At 39.8% G+C, this 20,854-nt stretch overlaps 2 protein-coding genes, 1 long non-coding RNA gene and 1 pseudogene across 5 annotated transcripts; 3 read left to right on the top strand and 1 right to left on the bottom strand.

Annotated features, from left to right (window-relative positions):
* Positions 1-39: 39 nt before the first annotated feature.
* On the top strand, positions 40-6,482 carry LOC131317608 (uncharacterized; annotated as a pseudogene).
* A 1,289-nt stretch (positions 6,483-7,771) lies between these two features.
* LOC131314550 (subtilisin-like protease SBT3.5) lies at positions 7,772-12,257 on the top strand. The gene is made up of 10 exons (XM_058343273.1): positions 7,772-8,377; positions 8,481-8,572; positions 8,689-8,786; positions 9,015-9,170; positions 9,274-9,947; positions 10,037-10,122; positions 10,209-10,454; positions 10,554-10,668; positions 11,231-11,423; positions 11,510-12,257. The coding sequence occupies exons 1-10, from the start codon at positions 8,288-8,290 to the stop codon at positions 12,070-12,072; spliced, it is 2,313 nt and encodes a 770-aa protein (XP_058199256.1). The 5' UTR covers positions 7,772-8,287; the 3' UTR covers positions 12,073-12,257.
* Positions 12,258-13,317: 1,060 nt separating this feature from the next.
* LOC131314540 (subtilisin-like protease SBT3.9) lies at positions 13,318-17,384 on the top strand. Of its 2 annotated transcripts, none has more exons than XM_058343254.1 (10): positions 13,318-13,514; positions 13,643-13,734; positions 13,830-13,927; positions 14,030-14,185; positions 14,269-14,939; positions 15,020-15,111; positions 15,206-15,448; positions 15,539-15,653; positions 16,329-16,521; positions 16,614-17,384. In XM_058343254.1, the coding sequence occupies exons 1-10, from the start codon at positions 13,389-13,391 to the stop codon at positions 17,180-17,182; spliced, it is 2,355 nt and encodes a 784-aa protein (XP_058199237.1). In that variant the 5' UTR covers positions 13,318-13,388; the 3' UTR covers positions 17,183-17,384. The 2 variants fall into 2 exon arrangements, with proteins under 2 accessions (XP_058199237.1, XP_058199243.1); XM_058343260.1 differs by having other exon boundaries at positions 13,375-13,514; positions 13,835-13,927.
* On the bottom strand, positions 13,763-16,350 carry LOC131314556 (uncharacterized). 2 transcript variants are annotated; one of them, XR_009196447.1, is made up of 2 exons: positions 16,213-16,350; positions 13,763-15,425 (listed from the first exon to the last, which is right to left on the bottom strand). It is a non-coding gene; the product is annotated as an uncharacterized LOC131314556 (long non-coding RNA). The 2 variants fall into 2 exon arrangements; XR_009196448.1 differs by having other exon boundaries at positions 13,763-15,430.
* Positions 17,385-20,854: the final 3,470 nt, after the last annotated feature.

Here is a 20,854-nt window from a genome sequence, read left to right on the forward strand (position 1 = left end):
ACTAATTTTGTATGAAAGGGTGTTGCTCTAGCCTAGCCCATGGAGAATGAGCCGTTGATGGGTTTTTCGTCATTGGTCTATTGCTTTGCTGCAAAGTTGTCGAGTTGTGGTGGGGATGGGTATTTTCGAAATAGGTGTGAAGGAATTATACTACAAAAGGTATATAGAACTTGAATGAGGGAAATAGTTTGAATGAGGAATTATGATGTTGTGCTGGGTGATGAGATGATCAAGAATCGAGTTCGGGTTCTCCATAAGTTTCGTTGGAGCCCCGTGTTTCTGTGTGAGAACAAGATGTGTGAAACTAAACTCATGGCCATATTGAAAGGAAAGCGTAAAATGCAAACACGCTTCTTTGTAACACGGGCCGCGAACTTTTGCTCCTGGCCGCTCAAATTTGTTTCTGGCCACAAACTTTTGAAAGTGCAAACCGCAAACACGCTTTTGATTGAAACTCTGACCGCTTACTTCTGCTCATGGCCGAACTAGAGGATAATTTGTTTCGGTCCATAACAATAAGAGCATCCACAATGTAATAATTAAAAGTAAATAATCAAAATTTGCCACGTCAGCTTTTGATTATTCATTTAAAGGGTTGCTAAAGTTTAGCAATATGAAATCCCACATTGTTACTTTTGATTATTTTAAATGCCCAAATTTAATTATTAATTAGGAGGTTGCTAATTTTGATTATTATAATATGAGCATTTTTTAAGCACACGTAAAGGGTTGCTAAAGTTAGCAATATGAAATCCCACATTGTTACTTTTGATTATTTTAAATGCCCAAATTTAATTATTAATTAGGAGGTTGCTAATTTTGATTATTATAATATGAGCATTTTTTAAGCACACGTTGCTAACTTTAGCAATCTTTTGATTTTAATTATTACATTGTGGATGTGGATGCTTTAAAGCGGTAATTATTACATTGTGGATGTGGATGCTCTAAAGCGGTAATTATTACTTTAGCAATCTTTTGATTTTAACTTTAGCAATCTTTTGATTTTAATTATTACATTGTGGATGTGGATGCTCTAAAGATTGCTAACTTTAGCAATCTTTAGCAATCTCAAAAATCATGTGCTTATGGAGATAATTTTTCTATCATTATGGATCTCGTTTGATAGATTTTATTGACATTTTTAATACGGTACAAAAAAATTTGAAAAATTATTTTTTATTTACATTATTTTTGAGTTAAAAAATGTGAAATAAATTGTTTATTTTTTAAGAAGGTTTCTGAAACGGGGCCTGAAGACCCAAATTTAAAAATGCGACAAAAACCACAACTTTTGCCTTAACCCATTTCTCCAACCGCTAGTTAGAGAGAGAGAGAGGAGGGAAAGAGAACCTCGTCGGCAATGGCGGCAGGCCGAGGGCCGGCAGAAAGTGGCAGTGGCGTTGTGACGTCTAAGCGGTCTTGGGTCCCCTTGAGTTGTGTCTTCTCTTCTGGCCTCTTCGTCTTTTGTGGTTGTGTCCGGTTCTGAATTTTGTATGAAAAAAATTTTGTGTTTGATTCTGGGGGAGGGAGAGACGGAGATTTTTTTTTTTTTTGAACGGCAGAGAGACGGAGATGCATAGAGAAGAGTACGAGGTCTCCTCATTTTGTGTAAAATTTGGGTTTGACGGTTGAAGATGTAGTCCCCAAAATAGATTTTTATCCAAAATTTAACTCAAATTTGAGGGGGAAAATGGGCGAAGGCTGGAGATGCTCTTAAGACGAGTAGAATTGGGTGATAATTAGTCCTTCCGGCCCTTCTTCCTCGTAAGTGTAACCCCATCTCCATCTCTGCCTTTTGCCTGTTCGATGATTTACATCCCATACTTTTATGCGGCTGTCACAAGGTGGTACTACTTGCGCATGTTTATCTTAGAGCATCCGCTCCTCCAAAGGAGATATCAAAATCAAACGTACTGTAAGCCACATTTGAAGCTCCATGCATGTCAGCAAAATGCACTCCAAAACAGATACTCTGTAAACTTGCTATACCATTTTGGTGTAGCTTTCTCACTCTTCAAGTTTGAAGATTGAGAAATGACTCATTTGAGTATTGGTGAATTGATTAATTCTTTGACAAAGTGGGTATCTTAAAGTCAAGAAGTAGCAAGACAACTTAAGATGTAGAGAGTCCGCATGTGTTGTGTTGCAAGTGGCTGTTAAACTTGGCACATGTATCACCAAATTTATAGTTAATGAGCAATTAATATTCCACATTTTCAAAGTATCACGTGGCGTTAGTTAATTCTCCCAATTCTTCACTTAGCCACAAATTTTGAATATTATCATTCACTTTGTTGGATAATTGAGAGACAGAGAGTGACCCACATTACGTGATTGGATCTTTTATTTGTGAGTAGTACCACAGACTGAGACGAGTGGTCTCTCAGAGGCTAATAGAAGGTGCTCTGGAAGGGGGGACATGGACTCCATCACTTCCTGCCTCACGTCCAAACCGGTGGACGTGAACTACATTGGGACTGTGACCCTCAGAGTCAAGTACGTGTGCAGAGACTCTTCTCAGGGAGGAAGATGCTGACGAGATTGTGATGGAGTGCACGCACGTCGTCACTGAAATCACTCCTCTCTTCGCCGCTTCGCATTCCAGCCACATTTACATTGCCAGGAAACTGCTTCTACTGTTTCTCTGTCTATGAATGCATGTATCCCCCAGTTTCCTCATTTTTACTCTTCTCACAGCATGAGCTGATCTCATTGACTAACTTTTCTTTCAAATATCAGCTCTTGATGCTTCATTTGTAGTATTACATTAATCAATTTCACCCAATTTATCTTCTTTAGGATGAGCTTGGATTGTAATATTCCCGAGTGCACTTTCATTTCACAAATGCCATGTGTAGCTTTGCGCTCACTAGTTGAAGGTGGGATTGGTCCCCTGAGATAAGTCGAGGTGGGTATAAGCTGGCCTATACACCTGAATTATCCATAAAAATAATTAGACTTGCCAGTTGACTTATTTTTATGCATGTCGATTTCCTCCTAGATCCTAGCATCCAACTAGCCATGCCAAAGTAGAGTAAGCAGTGGCAGAGGTAGGATTTATACATAGCGAGATCCCGAATCACTTGTATATCTTAAGCGATAATAGAAATTATGTAGCCAGAATCTTATTTACACACACGACCAAAAAAATTATTGACAACTTAGAATTACAGTGAGTTAGTTTTTCATCCAAGAGACCTGCAAGTCCGATCTTATGGAACATTTTAAAATTAACCTGAAAAACCTATACAATTAAAGAGATTAGTTGGAGTTGTTAAGGGGCCCAGGCACCCCCTTCCATCAGCCCCTGAAAGTAATGCGACGAGGAAATATCAAAGCAGTAAAATCAATGCTTTAATTTAACCATGTTCTTTGTTTAAATATCATGACCAAAAAGGATAGGTCGACACGGTCAATTCGGACCACGAAACCTGATCAACATTCTATTGGTCATTATTATCAGTCTATCTAAGACAGAAGGTTATATAATTGTAGCAAAAACCCTCAAATAAGTTTCACTTCTTAGCCTGGCATACCCAACCGATGTACTGTGGATCTGATACTCCTTACTAATCTAATGGATGCGTGTGTGATAATGATCTTGTGTTTTTAACTGAATAGTTAACTGTTGGCGTGTCATGACTGTAATTGTTTCTTAGCTCATCTAGCCGTTGGCATTACTCAATGATGTGTTCCCTCTCTCAGTACATCCTTTTCTTTTGCAGTCATCAGGCGCCGATATTAACCCGGAGTTTTTCGAGGCTATGCTACAATTGCTGCTGCTCATGAAGGTCATTGTGTCCTCCTTGACATGAAGGCAGGGGCATCTCAGTTAGCTTGTGAAGATGCTTTACTGAAAGCTTGCCTCTGTGGACAGGCTGAAGCTGCAGAGTTGTTGAGCTGCTCGGAGATGACAGGGCCTTTGGTTGCCCAACATGGGCTTGCATCTGCAAGTTGCAGAGGATTTGTTGACGTTGTCACTGCCTTAATCAAGGTATGGATGTTATGGCAAAATGAACTCTAGCTTTTTAGCTTGGGAGCTATGAATAAACTTAGATAGTTATGTGTAACAATACCATTACAGAATGGAGTGGACATAAATTGCATGGATAGGGTTCTGTTGCGTTCAGTCAAGCCTGCTTTGCATGCTTGAGGAAACAAGTGTCTGTGGTTAAGTACTTGCTAGAGGTAATTGGTTGATTCTTTCTTTAGTATCAGATTCCTTGTCGGTGCTTTTAACCTTTGGTTACCATTATGTTGGGATGCTTCAAATAATCTACACTTGCAGCACCAATGTACTTAGCAAGTAAGGTGTTTTTCATGCTGATTGATCATCACTCCTATGCTGTTAGAGTTTCATTGTATGTTATCAGTACCAAAGTGTTCTCTTGGTGTTTCTTTTTTCCGCCCTATGAGAGGGGATAAAATCATACTGCAGATGAGTTTATGTTCGACTTAGTGACATGCTTTGTAAAACAAATATTTCATTGGCAAAGAATTAGAGAGAAAAAATCATGCTTTCCTTGCGCCCAATGACTTAAGTTTTTTTGGCTTCCTACATTTCTATTTTTGGACATTGGAGTAGTAAATGTTTTTGATAGGTAATAATATCCGATGTGTTTCTTCTTTCACTTGTATGAGTTAAGGCAGGTGTGAAAATCAATTGTTGTGTTAGGCTTGGAGCCTGGTCATGGGATATTTTCTCAGGTGAGGAGTTGAGGATCGGTCCATGCTTAGGAGAAGCATTGGTGTGCCGTTGAGTACTATGAAGCAAGTGGGAAAATGTTGCATCTGTTACTTCAGCACAAAGCGTTGTCCCTTGAAGTTCAATGAGAGGGCAGAACCGTTCTATGCCAAGCCATCCTCTGCCAGAACCCTGATGCTGTTGCAGTGCTCTTTGATGCTGGTGCTGATGATGTGTAGTTTCCTATGAGAACAAAGAAGGGATACGAATCTCGGCCTCTTCACATGGCTGCTAGTCTGGGTTGCGTTGCCATTCTCAAACAGCGGCACACACGATTGCCAACTTGATTCAAGGACTGAGGCTGGTGACTTCTGCAAAAGCTGATCAGGCCGATTGATGATTTCTGCAAAAGCTGATCAGGCCGATTGTTTCCTGGAGTTAATCATTCCAGGTGATGATTTGGGCCTGCTCATGGATTATCGGGACAGTGAAATGCAGTTGGCAAAGAGAAGTGGGTTTGGGTCATCGGTTGTCTCTATTATTCAGCATGCAATTCTTGCAGAGTAGAGGATCTGCTCCACCAACCTTTAAGTGTTCCCTCTGCTACACTTTGTTGCTGGAACTAGTAACCCAGTGCTTCTTCAAATGATTATCCAAAATTCAACAGAAGATATAAATAAACATGATGGTTTAGGTCTGACATCAGTTTTGGTAGCAGTAAAAGTAGGTCCCACTCATGCTGAGACCTTTCGTCTACTTATCTTGGCTGGGGCTGACGTCAGTGTGAGAAGTAGGGATGGACAGACAGCCTGTGCTGGTGACAGTAACCTGTTCGAAGAAATTATGCTTGATGCTTTGCTTGCTGATAAGCTAATAGGTTCCTCAGAATTCAGAGCTTTTCACTTTGCAGCACGGTTAGGAGACCTGCTTGCACTAATTAAGCTCATGAAAATAGGCTTTCATGTAATTACCCTGTACAAAGATGGTGGTATGCCTCTTATGCTTGCTTCCAAGGGAGGCCATGCTGATGCATGCAAACTGTTTTTGCAAAGAAGTGCTGAGTGTGGGATTGCCAATAAGACGGGCGAGACAGCCTTATCCCTGGCTAGGAAAAGTATCAAATCTAAGTTTGCAGAGGGTGTGATATTCGATCACTTGGCTCGTTCTCATGTGCTGTCGGGTGAGGAGCTTCACAAGCATACCCACAAAGGGAGAGGTTTACCTCATGTAAAGGCTGTTAGGATGCTTAAATCTGGGTTGTTAACGAGGGGAAGGTCAAGGAGGAGGAATGTGCCTTGCAAGGAGGTAGTTGCCGGGCAAAGTGCAAACTTCGTAAAGAATCGAAGAAACACTAGAGGGGACAATAGCAGTGTGGTTTTCAGGGTGACAATGGAGACACTGATGGAAGTTCGATTTGAGGCAGGCTCTGCTGCTGTTTTGGAACTCTTGGTTTGTGGCATTAACCTCATTAATTACAAAGGAGGCAAAATCTGGTTTGTAATTATCAAGTCCTTAATTGGACATTCTACGAAGCTAATTAAAGGGCTGACAAATTGGTTTTCTAGAAATTTTTTTGGGGGTACAATCTGTTGCCTGAAAAGCTGTTGAGGTCGTGAAGCAATCACAAATGTTGAAAAGGTGAGATAGAAAGTTTCCACGAGGATTTTCGGCAACCTTTCTCCCTTTTGAGTTGTACATAATAGTGAGCAGTTTGATGCACTAATTTTATCTGACGATTCCCCAGTTTGTAGTTGTATGAATAAATCCTCGGGTTGCCATGTAGTCATTGTGAGTCCTACTGACCACCAGTTCACAAAGACTGTATCTTACTTCGTCACTTGAGATTTGTTTGCTGCATGTATACAGGTATTCTTTCAAGGTGGTTTGGGCTGTCATTGATATTTTACAGGTGACAAGTATACATTCCTCGGGGTTGCTACCTGTCTTTTTTTCAAGAGAAATGCTATGGTGACCGCATTTTTGGTACCATGTGATGTGCCACAAGTGCATTGGTAGAATGTGCTCCGCTACATGACACACAGGACACTACCAATGTATTAGTGACACAACATATGGTACCCAAAATGTGGTCACCAAAGTATATATTAGTGTTTTTTCAAAGCTTTTCCTCTATACCAGAGAGTGTCATGCTATTTCTAGGAAACAACTTACGAACAGCTTGGAGATGGATGCACAATGGCTACGAGAAAAGCATGGAGTAGGTATTTTCCCTGTGGAAAATGGTGTCATACAGAGATGAAGGTCTTGGTAAGGCTATGGAGGCTATAATTATTGTCTCTTTGACTATGAGATTAAATTATTTCCGAGCGTTCACTACAATATCTAAACTGTTTACATTGTAGGGCCCGCAAAGTCATATGTGCACATAAAAAATGATTGGACATCAATTGTTGTATCAAAAATTAAAGATAATATAAACGGTTATGGACAGTTAACTTAAAAAACTGGTGACAGAATCAGGCCATCCGTTTTATAATCCACAATTCAATTTTTGATATAGCTATTGATATCTGATTAGGCTGATTTTTTGCATTAACATAATAATTTGCGGGCCCTATAAGATGAAAGGTTCAGATTACTGATGTGAACGCTCGGTAGGGACCACAATGGGGTGGTGGGGGAAACCTCCTCCGGGCAGAATACATTCTCCTTGATTATACGAGACTTTAACGACCTTTTGAAACTAGTGGAAGAGTCGTCGTCCCTTGCACTCTTTGTAGATTCTAGATGGGGGAGAGAAATTTCATTTCTGATGTGGTCCAAAAAAGAAGTAGAATACAGCCTTAGTGGAAGTCACAATCAGGGACCGTGTAAAAACCCCAAGAAGGTTCCTTGTTCTCATTGTTTCTTTGTATCACAATCAGCCTAATGGACGTACTCCAAATTCTGCTGCTCCATTATTTTTAATGTACTTATTCAAATCCGTCTAGAACACTTTTAGACGGTCGCGATTGCCTCCGCAAACAACTATTCAGGGCTCCGCTGTTAAAAGATTTTCTCTTTTAGTCCACTACTTTTGTTTTGTATATTTGATGCCAAGTAAGTACTAAAACTCTTTGCGTGGGAACTGGGATACAAGTGCTTGAAGATTACAGAAGCCCGCCGCTGACTGGAGCGTATAAGCTATTATTACGTAAATGTCCATACATACAACTTTTCCCGTTTATTTTACACATTGGACCTCAACCATAACTTTTCATCTTGTGTTGGAGGGTGATGGTCAATTCATTCTCCCTAAATATATCATTCGAAATTTTAAAGGTCTGTTGATCTTTGACTTGTCATTTCATTTAGTTGCCCACGACTTATCTAGTCTACCACACCATTTTATTGTTTGCATTAAGCTTTTTCATTGGAGTCACTACAGTAACTAAAAGCTGTAACCTGTGGCTTGTAATTAAGATGGCCTAGACACCGAGTTATATAAAATGAACCCACATAACCTGTATGCATGAAAATCTGTCCCTTTGCCGGAGAGCTGTTAATTGATTCCAAAGTACCTTCCTCCTCGATTTCCTATTGGATCGAGTGCTAGCTCCTGCTGGTCTCTCTCTGTCTGTAACATACCGGAAAGAAGATATGAGCAAGACCAATGGCTTCTTGGCTTGTCTACTGTTTGTGCTCCATGGGCAAGCCTTCTTTACGACAGAAGCGGACGCTAAGAGCAGCGTATGTATCTTTCAGCATCTTGACCACACTCTTGTCCATGAAAAAGAACTTACAGAAGTTACCTTGGTTTTTAAATACTCTTCCTAATCCTCCCTATTAACAGGTTCATATTGTTTACCTCGGAGAAAGGCAGCATGATGATCCTCAGCTCGTCGCTGATTCACACCACGACATGCTTTCCGCTGTTGTGGGGAGGTATAATATCAATTTTTTTTTTTTTTTGCCAAGAAAATAGATTTGTATAGCAAAGTTGAGAAAAATCATCATAAACAATTTCGGCTATAGTCTTATTGTTAACATCAATTGTGCAGCAAGGAAGTAGCCTCAAAATTGATGGTGTACAGTTACAAGCATGGTTTCTCTGGGTTTGCAGCTAAGCTAACAGAGTCTCAGGCACAACGACTAGCCGGTACTTGTCAACCAAAAACCTACTACGAAGTCTTAGTTCTAACTTTTATCCCATTGTTAAGGCTGTTGACGAAAAATATAGTACTTGCTCAATCATATGTTTCAGATGATTGTAGGGAGATTAATCCCATCTTATAAACTCAACTCTGCAAAGATTAATCCCATCTTATAAACTCAACTCTGCAACACCCACGGGGCTTGTCTTTAACTAAACTTATGTATTTTCCAGAGTTTCCTGGTGTAATTCGAGTAATACCGAATTCTCTTCACAAGCTGCAGACAACCAGGAGCTGGGATTACTTGGGCCTGTCTTCTGCCACCCACAACGATCTTCTTCGCAAAAGCAAAATGGGTGATGGTGTTATCATAGGTGTCTTTGATACAGGTACATTCTCTCCCACGCACACATGAAACCATGCAGCACACATGCATATATGAGTATGTGTGTGTCTTATCACGGACTCTGAAAATTTCACCCAATAATCCAGGAATTTGGCCGGAGTCACAGGTTTTCGACGACGAAGGGTTTGGGCCAATCCCATCTTACTGGAAGGGTGTTTGTGAGTCTGGGCAGCAATTTAATGCCACATCACATTGCAATAGAAAAGTGATTGGAGCCCGTTGGTTTGTCAATGGATTTCTCGCTGAGTATGGACAGCCCTTAAACACCTCAGGAGACCAAGAATACTTGTCCCCAAGAGATGCAAATGGACACGGCACCCATACATCCAGCACAGCAGCTGGTTCTCAAGTCAGCAACATTAGTTACAAGGGCCTTGGTCAAGGAACCGTGAGAGGTGGAGCTCCAAGGGCTCGTTTGGCTGTATACAAGGTGTGCTGGAATGTGTTTGGAGGATACTGTGCAGCTGCTGATATACTCAAAGCCTTTGATGAAGCTATACATGATGGGGTTGACGTGTTATCTATATCAATTGGATCTTCAATTCCTCTCTACTCAGATGTTGATGAGCGCGATGGAATTGCCACTGGCTCCTTCCATGCTGTAGCCAAGGGCATCACTGTTGTTTGTTCAGCTGCTAACGATGGCCCATCAGCCCAGACAGTACAGAATACGGCACCATGGATTATAACTGTTGGAGCAAGCTCCATGGATCGGGCATTTCCAACACGTATCACACTTGGAAACAATAAAACTGTACTGGTGTGTTCTTAATTATTAGTTTCCAATTGCAAAGTGTATTTTGATCTGATCTTTGTCCCACTTGATCACAAACATGGGCATTGTTGTAGGGTCAAGCCATGTACACAGGGAAGGAAATTGGGTTCACAGGTTTGCTCTACCCGGAATCAAAAGGGCTTGATCCTACATCCTCGGGGTAATTTGGAGTTTGGATACGTACCTGATTCCATGGACACGCTTTCATACTAAGCAGATTTTGATGTTTGAATAACCGATTTGCAGTGTCTGCCAATCACTGTCTCTCAATCCCAAGTTTGTAGCTGGAAAGGTGGTCCTGTGCTTCACGTCATTGGATGCTAGAATAACAGTATCAATTGCATCATCATATGTTATAGCTGCAGGTGGTGTTGGGGTAATCATTGCAAGGAGTCCCGGTGACCCGGTGGCTCCGTGTAGCAATGACTTCCCATGTATTGAAGTCAACTACGAGGTTGGGACACAGATATTGTTCTACATCCGCTCTACCAGGTCTCATCATCATCAATTATTATCTGCTTTACAATCGCTATTGATGGTTTATTTTAATGTTGATCACTAACTTTATTATGTTTTGAATTTGTCTAATAGGTCGCCTATGGTAAGATTGAGCCCTTCTAAAACTCAAGTGGGCAAGTTTGTGTCAGCAAAGGTGGCTTATTTCTCATCAAGGGGGCCTAGCTCCATTATACCCTCAATTCTCAAGGTACTCGAGTGCCATTTCAAAGGGAGATATCGCCTGATACTGTTGATTTGTTAAATTTGGAAGACCCTGTTTTGGCTAAGATAATTCAGGGAGGGGAGGTTTAGGGGCTGGGATGGTAAAGCTTGGTTTATGCTGAACCTGTTACACAATCAGTAGGTTCTGTACCAGATGAAAACCAAAACCAAACTCAGTTCAGAATGACTAGATAGCAGTCTATGAACTTCTGGTTTTAGTTAACAGACTGCGATAGGTGTACCTTCTGTATTTGGAGAAGCAAGATCCTGACAGGGTTTCTGGAAACACCGTAATCTAACATATTATTGTTGTGAAAACTTCTGAACTTTTATTTTAAGAGAGAAATCTTTCTTTCCATCATTGGATGGGATTTTTTGAAAAACTAGAGAATGCATTGACCTAATTGTCTCAGTTTTTCTTTTATTCAAGTGAATAGATCTTAACTTTGCATAAATTTTCCTAGTTTATCCAACTTTCTTTTTGTTGTGCCTCTTTTAGAGTTATAAATGTTGGAAATAATTTTTTTTTTAATTTCTATGTGGCACAGCCAGATATAACTGCTCCTGGTGTACAGATCTTAGCTGCCACCTCTCCCCTTGATCCATTAGCAGAAAGTGGATTTGTGATGTACTCAGGCACATCAATGGCAACTCCTCATGTGTCAGGCATTGTAGCACTACTCAAGGCATTACACCCTGATTGGTCCCCAGCAGCTATAAAATCTGCCCTTATCACAACTGGTGGGTTTCACTTCTTTTACTTGTGTGAATGGGGAATTGTTATATTTTGTGCCCTTGTTATTTGCTGATCGAATATCTTGACGCAGCATGGAGAAATGATCAATATGGTTTTCCTATATTTGCTGAGGGATCCCCTATAAAGCTTGCTGATCCATTTGACTATGGAGGTGGGATTGTAAACCCAAATGGTGCTGCAGACCCTGGTTTAGTTTTTGACATGGGCAGACCTGATTACATACATTACCTCTGTGCTATGGGCTACAACAACACTGCTATATCTCGACTTAACGGACAATACACGGTGTGTCCGAGTAAAAAACTCTCCATTCTGGACCTAAATCTTCCTTCCATAATCATACCACGTCTTAGAAAGTCCACAACCCTCACCAGAACTGTCAAAAACGTAGGACCTGCTGTTTCGGTATATAGATCCGTACTTAAGCCTCCTGTTGGAACAACTGTGTCAGTGAAGCCTGACGTCTTGGCCTTCAATGCTACGACTACGACAATCTCCTTCACGGTTACGGTTCACTCCATGCATCAAATGAACACAGGGTACTATTTTGGAAGCCTGACCTGGACCAATGGAGTGCACACTGTTAGAATCCTCATGTCCGTGAGAACAGAATCTTATGCTGATGCCAACTGAATGCAACTGACTTATATGATTCATTATTATGGTACTTTATTTTTTGTCTTCACAATAATGTTCAACAAACAAGACATCTGTTTTGTAGTTGAAGTGTTTGTATTTAGCGAGCGTATTATTTTACGCATATTTCCAGTTTCAGACTGATGTTTTTATGGCAATTGAACCTTGAATGTTTTTGGACAGCATCTCATGCTAACATTTAATGTTACCGATACCTGGTTTTGGTTGTGGGTTAAAAGACTAATGGACACGTTGACATTTCTCGGTGTTGTAAGACCAACAATAGGTTACTTGAGCTGATCTACGGTGCCAAAAAAAAAAAATTTTTGAAAAAACTAACTCGGATTCGGCCAACCTTAGGTACTTGAGCTGATCTACAGAGCCAAAAAAGTGAAAAAACTAACTCGGGTTTGTTTCGAACTGTCAAATTCTACGTAGGTCATCCCACGCATAAGCATTTCGGGACTCCATGTCAAAACACCTCTTCCCTGACTTTTATACTTCTTTTGCTTGAAAAGGAAGAACCCCCACTACTGTTGATAATGGAAAACAAGAAAAAGCAGAGCACTTTGCAAAAGTGTAATGGGTTTGGAATCTCACGGCTGTGGGCTGCTGGCAAAAGGCGTCATGATCAACTACACTTGTTGGCCACCAACACAAAAACAGCTTTCCTCAAAAAAGCAAAAGCGAAGTTAAGGAATGTGAGCAAAGAAGGAAAAGAAAAAAAAGGTCCTAAACTCACTGATGGAGATCCATCTTAGTAGTAACATACTTAATGTTTGTGTTGGATCATGGATGTGCAGAGGGATTTACAAGTTAGGGCAAGGAGGATGAAAGAGAAACCAATTCTGAGAGAAATAGGATGTCGGGTACGAAATCTGCTATTCTGTGTTTCGATATCTACCAGCATGAATAGCACGGGTACAGAAATCCGTACAGTGAAATTGTTATCATTCATGGTCACAGACCAAAGTATTTTCTGAAGAATAGGGTAAGAGAAGCAACAATTCAGAAAACAAGAAGATGGATGACCATAAAGCTTGACTAACAGGAAAAAAAAACACTTAACAACGTGCTAAAAAGTGTGATAATGAGCCCTCCAAGATAAAGTTGGCTGAACTGAGAATTATTAGCTAAAGGGCGTTTGTGCCATCCTGTTGAAGTTGACAATAAAGGAAAGTGGAGAAAAGAAAACAAACTAAAACAACTATTCCAAATATAAGCAAATCCATCTTTCTCGTTAAATAGGACACAACCCTGATACACTGGAGTAGGAAAAACATAAACTATTCTTGTCATCCACTTGTGAGCGAATGATGGATAAGAAGTCAAGTGTCTGGAGAGGGGAAAGCAAAAACATTTACGTTATCATTTTTTCTTTCCTCGTACTTCAAAACTATCTTAAAACGTCTTTGATTTTCTCTGAGGCCACAAGTAATGTGAGTGCATATTTTACCGAGTTTTCGCTCCATCATTTTGTTTTGTTTTGTTTGGATGAGTTCTAGAAAGCTCATCATACTTTTTCTCGCCATTCCCTTATTACTGATCCAATGGAAGTGATCTTTAGGTGCACATTGTGTATATGGGAGAGAAGCAGTACAAGGATCCAGCTGCTGTCAAGAAGTTACACCACAACATGCTCTCAGCTCTGCTTGGAAGGTATAGTTTTGAATAAAACAATACAAACTGCAGATTCAATTTGTCATCTTTATAAATAATAGAATGACTAAAACTTCTCTCAATTCACATTGAAGTAAAGAAGCTGCCAGGGATTCAATTCTTTACAGCTATAAGCATGGATTTTCGGGGTTTGCAGCTAGGCTAACGAAATCCCAAGCAGAAAAGATTGCAGGTACCTATTAGCAAAGAAAAATGACCTGGCGGTTTCTTTTACTAATGACATTGAATTCATAGTTTCAGGTACATCTAATGATTGTCAACCTATGAATTTCAGAATTTCCAGGTGTTGTCCAAGTGTTTCCTAATCGCATCCACAAGCTCCATACAACTCGAAGCTGGGATTTTCTTGGACTCCAGCACCATTTTCGAAATGATCTTCTGACGGAGGGGAAATTTGGGGATGGAACAATCATTGGTGTGATAGATTCAGGTATTGAATAAGCTCATAACATCTCAAGCTTCATTCAGAAACCTTTTCTCAAACTTGGATATATCTGTGACTTTTTACTGTAGGAGTGTGGCCAGAGTCTGAAAGTTTCAATGATGAAGGAATGGGTCCAATTCCATCGCGTTGGAAAGGAACATGCCAGCACGGAAAGCACTTCAATGACAGCAATTGCAATAAGAAACTCATCGGAGCTCGCTGGTTCATTAAGGGTTTAAGGCACATATCAAAGATGCCCATAAACATAACTAACGACATTGAATTTCTCTCACCGCGGGATAAAATGGGTCATGGAACTCATACTGCTTCCACAGCAGCTGGCAGGTTTGTGGAGAAAGCAAACTATAAAGGACTAGCTTCAGGCATAGCCAGAGGAGGTGCACCACTTGCTCGTTTGGCCATTTACAAGGTTTGTTGGGCCGTTAATACTGGAGGATGCACAGATGCTGATATACTGAAGGCATTCGACAAAGCCATAGATGATGGAGTAGACATCATATCTGCTTCACTTGGCAACGAAATGCCTTTGTTTTCTTACGTTGATCAACGCGATTCAGTTGGTATTGGTTCTTTCCATGCGGTCACAAAGGGCATCACTGTTGTTGTGGCAGGAGGAAACGATGGACCTTTCTCACAGACAATAGCTAACACTGCTCCCTGGCTCATAACTGTGGCAGCAACCACCATTGATAGGGCCTTCCCAATGGCTATTACACTCGGAAACAACCAAACTCTTATGGTAGACTACATGCTCTAATATCATATCAGTGAGAAAGGAAGTTTCCTCACCATTCTTGCTATGGCATTGTTTTGGTGCAGGGTCAATCTCTTGATACTGAAAAACAAGTACACGGATTCACTGGCCTTACATACTCTGAACGCATAGCTTTAGACTTGACAGACGATTCATCGTTAGACTTTTCTGACTTCTTCTACTTCTAGTTGTAGGTCTTCCTCTTACCTCAACATACGTATGATTGTGATCTGTTTTCATGTTTTCTCCAGAATGGATTGTCAATTTTGGAGTCTCAACGCAACATTAGCAGCCGGAAAAGTTGTGCTTTGTTTCTCAAAGTCAGACCAACAGGATATGATTTCTGCAGCGTATGCTATAAATGAAGCAGGAGGGGTTGGACTCATTTACGCGCAGTTTGGTGACAACCAGCTTGATTCGTGTCACGCAATCCCTTGCATTAGAGTGGATTATGAAGTGGGGACACAGATTCTGTCCTACATCAGAAAAGCAAGGTAAGTATGGAGCTGGCAGGTTAAAGACACAAAGAAATACAGATGTTCATACAACATAACAAAATTAATCAACTTAAGTTTTCCATGAAGGGTGCCTACTGTGAAGCCGAGTGTCCCAAGGACTGTTATAGGGGCATCTGCATCTCCTCGTGTCGCATATTTCTCATCCAGAGGGCCCAGTTCCATAACCCCAGGTGTACTAAAGGTATCGCAATAAGTCAAATTTCTACCTTACTGATGCAGAGGTGTTTGTATATTAGATCTTTTCGCGAAGGTAAATCTGTTACTAGCTTAGCTCGGAAATGTTTACCATATTACACTTTGAGAGATATCTAGTAAGTTAGCTATTGATGAAATATCTACCAATGATACAAGTTTCACAAGCTAAGAGCATTTGCTAGGGTAATATATTGAGCATATGCATTTGTTTCCTCATGCAACAGAGGGAGTGTATTTGAAGAACTGAAATTGCTAAGGTAACAATCACATGAGTAACAAGGCGAACAAGTACCAAATGACAAAGAAACAAGATTCACGAATACATTTGTGACCAAAAAGTGGGGAAAAAAAACATATTACATAGAGGTGAAGAACATGTCCACTGACCATGTTGATATTTGTTCCATCAAAGAACACAAGCTTTATCTTCAAAACAACTTACATTACATAGCAAAAACTGAAACCAAAGCCACGTTGCAAAAGCATTTCCCTTTACGAAATGTCTGGTTTATGAAAACATGGGCAAATCCACAAAAAGATCTTACAACTGCATGAACTTTGCATTTGAAGTCCGAAAAGAGCAAGTTGGTTTTCTTCTCTGCTCTCATTGACGCTGACATAACGTGTTTCACCTCATTCAATGTTGGTTTACTTGAGGAAGCCGGACATAGCTGCACCGGGAGTGAGCATTTTAGCTGCATATCCACCACAGGACACAGAACATAGCAGCGGTTATGCATTTGTATCAGGAACATCAATGGCTTGCCCTCATGTGACTGGAATAGTAGCTCTCATCAAATCTACACACCCCGATTGGTCTCCTTCAGCCATAAGATCAGCCCTCGTCACTACAGGTGAGTCATATTTAGTGAAAAAAGTTCTTTGGCAGTCCACAAGACTCCATAACCGATTCTAAGGCACTTTTGGCTGTTCTCAAAATCTCTAGCATCGCAGAAGGGAAATGATGGGATGGACATAACGGAGGTGGGACCGACATACAAGGCAGCTGATCCATTTGACATTGGTGGTGGAAATGTCAATCCGGTCAGAGCAGTGGATCCGGGGCTTATTTACAATATTAGTGTACATGACTATATTCAGTATCTCTGTGCCTTGGGTTACAGCAACAAATCCATTACCAGATTAACCAGGACAAATCCGAAATGCATGAAAAACAACCGATATAAACTTAACCTCAACCTGCCTTCTATCACCATTCCCAACTTTAAAAAGACAGCAACAGTTTCAAGAATGGTGACTAATGTGGGAGAGATTACTTCAGTGTATGAAGCACAAGTACAAGATCCATATGGTGTTCAAATGGTGGTTGAACCTCGAATTCTGCGGTTCAATTTGACCACCAAAGTTCTTCCATTCAAAGTTACCTTCTTGTCAACTCAAAAGATCCAGGGAGATTACAGATTTGGAAGCCTAATATGGACCGATGGAAAGCATTTAGTAAGAATTCCCGTATCGATACGTGTTAGAGATTCTCATTCATATCCCGAGGTATAAACCTGCAGAGAAAATCAGATTGCCAAGTAAGTCATAACATGGAGGGAGAAACTGGGAAAATCTACATGTATCCGTTAGAAATGTTACTTGTCACTGCCAAGGGGACCATTTTATCATGCATGCTTTAATAATTCCTATGAGAATCTTTTGTAAGCCCCACAATAATGTATCTTTAATAATTGCACTAGCTCGTTGGTGTCAATTAGGTGGTCTGTGGACTTTTGTTGCTCTCCATGGCGCTTTCAGACTAATAGGAATTTTTAGCAAATATGTCTTTTTCGAAGGAACTTCTAACAAATATATGCATATTTTGATGGGACAACCATAGACAATTTTTTGAAGACAGTAGTATCATTTGCCCTTCGACCTAGGTGTAATTTACATTTCAATTTTATGTAATCTGCTCACTAAAACTTTGAAAGCGAATTTTGCAGAGAAAACTTCAAAGATGTTCACAAGTTTAATACTTAATTCAAAGCCAATATCTTTTACAGTAATAATACTGTACGTACGTAGTTCAAGAAAAGCAGATTCCGCTTGTTTTCTGGAAACATTTGGAGGTGCATTGTCAAGAGATAACACCAATTTTCATGTCGATATACAGTATGAAATTTCGCCGATATAACCAACCTCGATCCACTTCTATTGGATGAGAAAGAAGCCCGATGGAATTTGGAGTCTTTTTTGATCTCCTACTCGTCCCACCTCATTTGTTCTCTTAATTAGGTTCGGGAAGCTCGATCAACCCTTGCTCGATCTTCCGCTTGGGACAAAATTGTAGTATAGTTTTATCTCCTACCTAGCCTGGGATAGAACTAAAAAAAATACAGTATATTATTACAGTACTGGCTCACTGGGCTGGGAAGATCCTTAAAATTGTGTAATAAACCTGCAGAGATGGTTCAAGTTGAAGTCCATTCATTTTGTGGGGGAAGAGTTTAATAATAAATCTCCACAGATTATCTATAGTCTTTGGAACCTGCAGATAAGCTTTTAGACCTCGACATGAATAGTCAGTAATTAAAAGTTACTACTAAAACTTATCGTAATCGTCTCAATTTTCCCCTCATACAGTACTCTAACCAAACAAGTAATTAAGCACTCATGATCTCCGTCCTCCATAAATCTCCACAAGTTTTTATCTTTTCCTTCGCTGGTAAAAGAAGACCTGGACATGAGTTGTCTCGTTATTGAACATGTTTTCTTTCTTCATTTCCAAGAACCTTCTGATCAATCGGCCGGTGACGATATCAATTCCACATGCATAACAAATTACGCTTGCTTAGCAGTAACATTGTGGATACATCCGCTATGGTTCAAAAGTGTGCAAAAACATCCCGTGGTTTGTGAAGTGTACACATAACATTCAATTCCGTTTATTTTAACGGAGGCGTATCTTACGCTTCTCTTGAATTTAAACGAAATCTAATCCGAACCGTTCATAATGTTTTATAATCATATTAGAGAGCATCTCTATAAAAAAAAAAACCCAACTTGATCAGACATCAATAACTCAGTGATCTAAATTTTGTTAAGATGAATGATAAATTTATATTGAAAAATTTCCTTCATAATAATTTTGATTGGACCATGAGGTTTTCATTTTTTGATTGACTTGAAGTATGATATGGATGTAATACTCGTCAAACTCTACAATATCAACGGTTCAGATCTAATTTTTAGTACATGGGATGGATTAGTTAGATTCAAGGAAGAAGAATCAATGGAAAAGATGAGGGCATATTGGACTTTTGATGCGTGTCCGTCACACTTAATGTTATTATGGATGGGATTAGGTGTTATGTGCACGTACACTTCACAAACTACAAGGGTGTTATTGCACACTTTTGAAACATAGAGGGTGTATTCTCACATGACCCAAACTACATGAGGTCAAAATGGACTTTGCCCTTCTTGGAACATGGGTAGAGCTCCTATAGTTTTGGTAGTTTAAGGTTGGCTCATATGGAAGAAGGATATGCAGATTGCAGAAGATTAAACTCAATCCTTCAAGATTAGTTCACATTCATCATGAACTCTGTTACCTCTATTAGGAGGGTGTTCAAAGTGATGAATACGGTCGGCCATCGATAGGAAATAAACTTCTTATATATTGTTGGACGGCAACAAATACGATTTGAAAACTTAAAATGACAAACGATTTGTTTGTGTATCTATCCAACTCAATGAATCTGATTTTTTATAAAGATGTCTACTTAACATCGTCTATGAAATGCTTGCATCACGAGACGTAAAATTTTGGAATCATGATCTGAACCATTTTTTTTTTATACGCATTTGTACAAAAAGTTAGATTGGTCGGACGTCAATAACCAAAAACTATTTACACAAGAGAAACAACAGCTAGACTTTGACCGTTCATTTTTTATTCAAGCAAATATGATTTGACCAAGATTTTGCCGATTTTCGATCAATCTGATTAGCATGAGCGATAAATATTGGAAAATTTCCAGAATTTATGAATGATAATTTTTCAGCAATTTTGGCTGAATAATGCCCCATGAATGGAGGTTAATACTGACATTTGCACCTGCCATTCGTTCTGGCAGTTTTGTATATTGATTCTCCCCTATTCAAGGCTGAGAAATCAATTTCCCATATTCATTTCCTGGCTGTTTCAAAGGCTCCAGAGCTGTATATAATGAGCAGTCCATTCCTCATTTTGCACCAGAATTCACCAACTCTGAGAGCTCTGAAATTCATTCTTTGTGTGTGAGAGGGATAAGCAGTAGTTAATTCGCCAAGGCGGTCGACGGTGGTATTCCAACGGCTTGCGGTTCAGCCGAGCCAACCCTGAGAGGAAGTCACCAATGCAACCTACAACACCCACGGTAGGCAGCGAATCTTTCTTAAGGAGACTGTGGTATCACACAGAACTCAGTTCTTGATCCAGAAATTCTATTTGTATCTTGTACTAACAATTTGTCTACTATTTTGTAACTTGATTCATTCATGTAATCATGTTGTTATCAGTGAGATTGTTCTCTGGAATTTCTGTTATTGCCAAATTTTTCCCAACAATAAACACATCGAAGCCTGCAAAATGAACGGCTCAGAGAGAAATCTCAAATATTGCTCTCGGAAAAAAAATTCGAACACATCAAGATAAGCATACATCAAATTGAAGCTAGAGCAATTATGCATGAAAAGATTCAGGATTCATTCTTAATTGCCTTGAAAAGTGGGTAAAAAATTTCTACAACCACACATGCTTATAAAATACTTATACACACACTCACATTCATGGTGAGCTTTGCTCATTACATATGTGTGGAGCCTCGAAATGAATGTGAGTGTGTATTGTATTATGTAAGTTTGTGTGATTGTAGAAAAGTTGAAGCCGGTATAAATAAAGAGGGAGGAAAAGTAATTACAAAGAGGAAATGAGATACAAATATTGCTTGTAGCTATAGGAAATGAGCTACGAAGGAATACTCATCTTTCTAATACTGCTACTAACCAAAACTAGTTCCGATGCTCTGAATCTGGTCTTGTACTAGTTCAGTAGCAGTATCAAAAAGGTGAGTATTCCTGAGTACAACCCAGGGATTGGTGTCAGAAGGAAGAAGCTTGGATCTGCACTGTTGAAAACGTGGGATATGTTTGGTCAAGATATGGATTGGCTCAAATTCATTGTGACCACATATATTC

This window comes from Rhododendron vialii, chromosome 2a (genome assembly GCF_030253575.1).
Source record: "Rhododendron vialii isolate Sample 1 chromosome 2a, ASM3025357v1".
NCBI lineage: Eukaryota > Viridiplantae > Streptophyta > Magnoliopsida > Ericales > Ericaceae > Rhododendron > Rhododendron vialii.